Source organism: Austrofundulus limnaeus, unplaced genomic scaffold (genome assembly GCF_001266775.1).
Source record: "Austrofundulus limnaeus strain Quisiro unplaced genomic scaffold, Austrofundulus_limnaeus-1.0 Scaffold15, whole genome shotgun sequence".
Taxonomy (NCBI): Eukaryota; Metazoa; Chordata; class Actinopteri; order Cyprinodontiformes; family Rivulidae; genus Austrofundulus; species Austrofundulus limnaeus.
In genome coordinates this window covers 3,049,565-3,054,655 of record NW_013952417.1, presented here as the reverse complement: position 1 = coordinate 3,054,655, position 5,091 = coordinate 3,049,565, and the positions used below count along the sequence as shown (strand labels likewise).

At 38.3% G+C, this 5,091-nt stretch overlaps 1 protein-coding gene across 1 annotated transcript in view; it reads right to left on the bottom strand.

The window, feature by feature from the left end:
* The window catches only part of sema6bb (sema domain, transmembrane domain (TM), and cytoplasmic domain, (semaphorin) 6Bb), a gene marked incomplete at its 5' end in the record, with an annotated part of 112,044 nt that overhangs the window by 49,369 nt on the left and 57,584 nt on the right, over nucleotides 1–5,091 (bottom strand). The window contains 1 exon segment of the mRNA XM_014002896.1: nucleotides 2,300–2,440. Within this exon segment, the coding sequence (XP_013858350.1) occupies nucleotides 2,300–2,440 (141 nt within the window).

The window sequence follows — 5,091 nt, the reverse complement described above, 5'->3', positions numbered from 1 at the left end:
ACACACACACACACACACACACACACACACACACACACACACACACACACACACACACACCTCAGAGATCACATGAGTGGTTTCCTAATGTGGTCTGGATTACATGCCTGTATGACTCACCTGGTTCAGTGAACACTGAACGCTTCATGTGCTGCTAGTGTGTGCAGAGGTTTGTGTGTCTGTGGACCCTGACGGGCCACAGCCACATGTGTCCAGAGAGCCTGGAGCTGGAGGAGTGAGGCTGTGCTCCTCAGACTGTGTAGCTAAAGCAGCATTACAGAAAATATTTCTCATTTTATTATAAATCAACTTGTTMATTTTTCTGCAATACTTTTAAGAGGTTACTTCTGTGTCAACAAGGGTCAGCCTTTTTGATTCACCATGTTTCCAGTAATTGAGTGAATGCTGTTATTGATATTGTCCATTTCTCTTCCATGAGTTTTTTGGCATTAATCTTGTTTTCCAATTTTAGTGCTGTTTCAAAAATTTATACATCAAAACATTTCSGATATGACTTCAAGTATTTCAGCAATTCATACAATTTGAGAAATTTAGCAGCCTCTTGGCCAGGTCATGTTTGTAAATGAGAAGTGGTTCTCAAACAGTTTACCTGGATAAAAAAATGGTTAAATAAACTCAGTCTTAATAAAAGTTAAATCTGAGCACTTCCCACATCATGTTTAGAGATAGTTGGAACCCAAAAAATGCAGAAGCAGAACTTGAAGATAAAAAAAATACTAATTTATTTCCAAGAGGAAACAAAAAGCTGACATTGCAGCAAAAGTAATCACTAGAATTATTCTCAGGAAAAACACAAGGAGAAAAAAAACATGAATGGCTTACAAGCACAAAGCATTTACACTGGACAAACCATGTGGTGCAGTGACACTAATGACCAAGAATGACAAACACCTGGGGGAAAGACAATGAGGATCAGGTGAGGCTGGGCAGGRCAGGAGCTGAACATTTAACTGATGGTAAATGGATGGCACACAAGAGAAAATGAACACAAGTAAATAACTGTTAAAATCTAACCAAAGAAAACTAAAGTAAAACAAAAATGCAAAATAAGGTCTAAACTGCAGTACATAGCACAAGAAAAGAAAGTACACACATGAATCCTAAGATTCAGAAAAAACATGACCAAAAAGGAGACAAGGCCAGAATCTAACACAAATAACCAAAACACAAGGATTTTGACAGAAACAAGCAGCACGTTTTATAAAAAAGTTTCAGTTTCAAACTTCTGAAAGCTGAACCATGTCTCTTACTGTAATAACCCTCTTTTTAAAAAGTGTACAGCTTCTTCTACTCCCGCTGTTTTCGCCCTCTGCCATGAAAAGAGGGTGATCGTGTGTGCTTGTGTTTGTTCTTCTGATATTTCATGAACCAGTGAATACATTGTAATGAACCTCTCAWAAAGTAAACACTGGATTCACCTCTGAACTAATTAATGTTTAAAGTCAACCTGAATCAAAAAGCCGGCCAAAGCCAATCAACAAGAAGAAGAATGGCTACAGCTTAGTAATTTCTTACGAATATTGAGCTAAAAATACGGTACAGTACTAACTGAGAGTCATACTGAACTCATACTTTGAGCACTCACTGATTGCTCAAAGGTGACGTATCATGCTGTTAGGTCCTTTTTCACATGTTAATCATCCAGTTGAACTGCTATGTTTTAGTCTGAATTCCCAGTTATTGTAGCTCCACAAGCCCCTCTTTCACCTCTATTCTGAAGTGCATCTGAGAGCAACTTGTTTTGATGCTGTCTTTTAAAATGCAAATGWGSYACTTCACACCCCACCTCCCTCTATGTCTCACTCCTTTATTTTTGATTTATGCAGCATTTTCATTTTGCACGATGATCCCTTTAAGACCTTTTTATTAAATCTTTGGAATATGAAGCTGCAGGCAAAACATATTCCTTCAAGAGATGTGAGTTTAATTGTTCTTACATTTGACTTCACTTGATAAGATCTGCAGCTGATTTGAAAGTCAAATTACGAGAAATTTATTGATACGTCAACACTTTGTGAGACAGACAAGAGGAGCTTGCTGGCTGGATATGGCCCAGGGGCCACCAGTTGATGATCATTGCGTTAATAAGTACTATGATTAATTGAGAACGTGACCTGACTTGTTGCGATGTTTAACAAATCATAAAACTGTTTTGTGTTAAGATGCTGAGCTGGAACACTTCGTGATAACTGTAAAAAAAACAGCAACTCAGCAGCTAGTTTTCCAACCCAATTACTCCTTTATTGAATGGTTTGTGTTGTTTTTGTCGCAGACTTACTTCATGCATCTGGAGTAGAGCTGGCATCTTGCCACCGGTACTCTGACCACACAGGAGGGAAAGGTGAGCAGTAATGTGTGGCTCGCTCGGTCCAGTGTCAGGGACAGCAGCTGCCTGGCCTGCAAAGAGTCCTCCGCACACCTGCAACACACAAACAGGCCTAAATACACAAAGCAAATCATTTACTTCATCTGATTACAGCACTAAGACTGCATATTAAATCTCTGACCTCCCTCTGAGAGTAACAGTACGACTGCGTGAAACATGACCGAGCCCAAAAAGCTCTAACTAGAAAAGCCATTACAAAAGTGAAGGCCTGGAGTTAAAATGTCACCCCCAACCTGCAGCACTGATTGGAGAAGTTTGTGGGGTCTGCTGGACATCAAAAACAGCAGCCAGGAACCTAAATTGCTTCTAATTGGCACTCAAAGCAGAAATAGTTGGCAACAACCTGCCTGCATGCAGCAGATTTAGACCTTTTTATGCACGCGTGCACTCATGCATTAGTTGGATCTAGATGGTTTATGGTAATAAGTTTTCGGAGGACCGTGGCCATTAAAAAGAATCCTTCATTCTGCTAAGGCCGAGCTCTGAGTCATTTTTCACAGCCGGGTATCATGAAGTGAAGGAGGAGAGTTATGGAACGTAAGAAGAAAAAAAGACTAAAATAAAGAATTGGGGGGTGGGGGTGGGTCACACGAGCAAAATTGTGTAGGTAGAGAAAATAGAACAAGTTTTTAGTCTTCCATCGGATTCAGACTGGTTCCATGTTCATTATGAAAAAACATGTCTTTGTTTCGGTCTGTACTAACTTCTGTGTAAACTGAAACAACTAAAACCAAAGTTCTGTGCCTTCAAACTGAGCTCAGTCAAAGAGCTATCTGCAATATTATTGTATTAATTGTTCAGAACAAYTTAACAGAACCTCAGTTCAAAAATCTGAAATTTCACTTTAGGTGTGTAAGACGAGGGTGGGTTGTGCTCTGCCTTCTGATGCCTGCTGTGATGGTTGGATGGTCACATAAAAATATGTCTTGTTTCAGCAATTAGGAGGTAAAAATATTAACTTTTTAAAGCAAATTAAAACCATCCTCTGCATTTGAATGCGACTGACGATGCGAGGGGATTTCTATCTTTCACGTTTCTTGGCAACAGTTTTTGCTAGTGTTGTGGTATTATGGATCCTTTTGATAGTCTTGCTCTTGTCTCGGTCTCAGACATGAAGGAGTCAGGATTTTATAATACTATATATGATTTTAATAATAAAAGTGTAGAACAAAATTCAAGAGAAAACATGCAGTGCTTCACTTTTGTCATGTAATTTTTTTTCTGATTTTAGGTTTTGGTGCCACAGTAAGATTTTCAGTTGTCCCCTCCCATAGTTCCTGCCATGTGCATCAGTCTTTTTTCCCAACTGGCTCCAGACTGCACCAGATTGTTTATCACACTGTCCCCTCATTTTACTTGCAATCACCGTCCCTCACTGTCAAATTTAGAACTAAAATTGCTGAGCATCCTTTGAAGAAAATGGGGGGAAAAAACACACGGTGGGCCATTTCAAAAAAATGATACTTAGTTCCCACTTACTGTTACAAAAATAATTGGTCTGTATATCGATGAGTGCAATTATCACGACAGAGACTGTTTAGAAACATCTACTTTCTTTCTAAATGCCTCTAATTAGCCTTAGTGAAAGATAATCAGCAGCCAAAGCTGCCTGCATCTGTGTGACAATTATCTTCCCTCCACAGAGCAGTCACAATCCGCCGTGTGGAACACTGCATTTCAACAAAGAACCAATCGCAAAAATGAGCACTGAGAAGGCAGCGTTTCATTACATAACCATGTAGCCTAAAAGCTGCCAGCTTCCTATAAAATATGCTAATTTAAAAAAGCAAAAGAAGCCCAAGATCCAAATAACGTGACTCATCTTCTTAAAGAAAGCAAAAAAGAAGAAAACTCAAGATCAAGGAAGAGAAGCTGTTATTCTTTGGGTTGCTACTGTTGTAAAGCTGGTCTCAGGCTCATTAGAGAACAGTCACTAGCTTCTAGTTCAAGTCTCATGTAAATGTACCGTTTTCTTTCTGCTTGTTGTTCGATCAGATTCTGGAGGATTTTTTTTTATCTTGTAAACAACAGGTGGGGGTTTCTGGATTATTCAGTACATGTTGTGTTTATGGGCCTTTCCAATGCTCTGCAATGCTGCCAGCTAACCCATTACTGACATGGACTCTGTGTACATTCACACATTAACATCTCTCACTGTAACAACATTATTTTTGAGGAAATAATGAATTGTTTTAAAATGATGATGATGGAAAACATTTGGAGGATCTGCACAGTAAATAGACGGCAACGCTCCTGCCTATAGTTATTTAGTTCAAACGGTAACAAAAGCGGGGGGATATCATCTTAAACTTGTAATTACCATTATTTTAGAAAATTAATCAAAAATCTACAACAAAATTATTTGTTTAAACCATATTTTTTACCTTGACTTCTGTCAAAAACATAAATAAATATTAGTTAAATTAGTTACATTATCAATGTGTTGTTAATGTGTGTTAACCTGTGAGGAAATGATATTAAATAACTGTCTGCAAGTAACTGTTTGCAAATTTATTACTGCTATTAACATTATCATTATAGTACAACATTCATATTGTTGTTTTTCCCTTTAGCTGCTTCTTTCAGCAGAGGTCACTGCAGAAACAAACCTGAATGAAGGATTTAGCGATTGTTTTATATATACGTATATACAGTACAGTATATAGTTCAGATAACACAGTGGT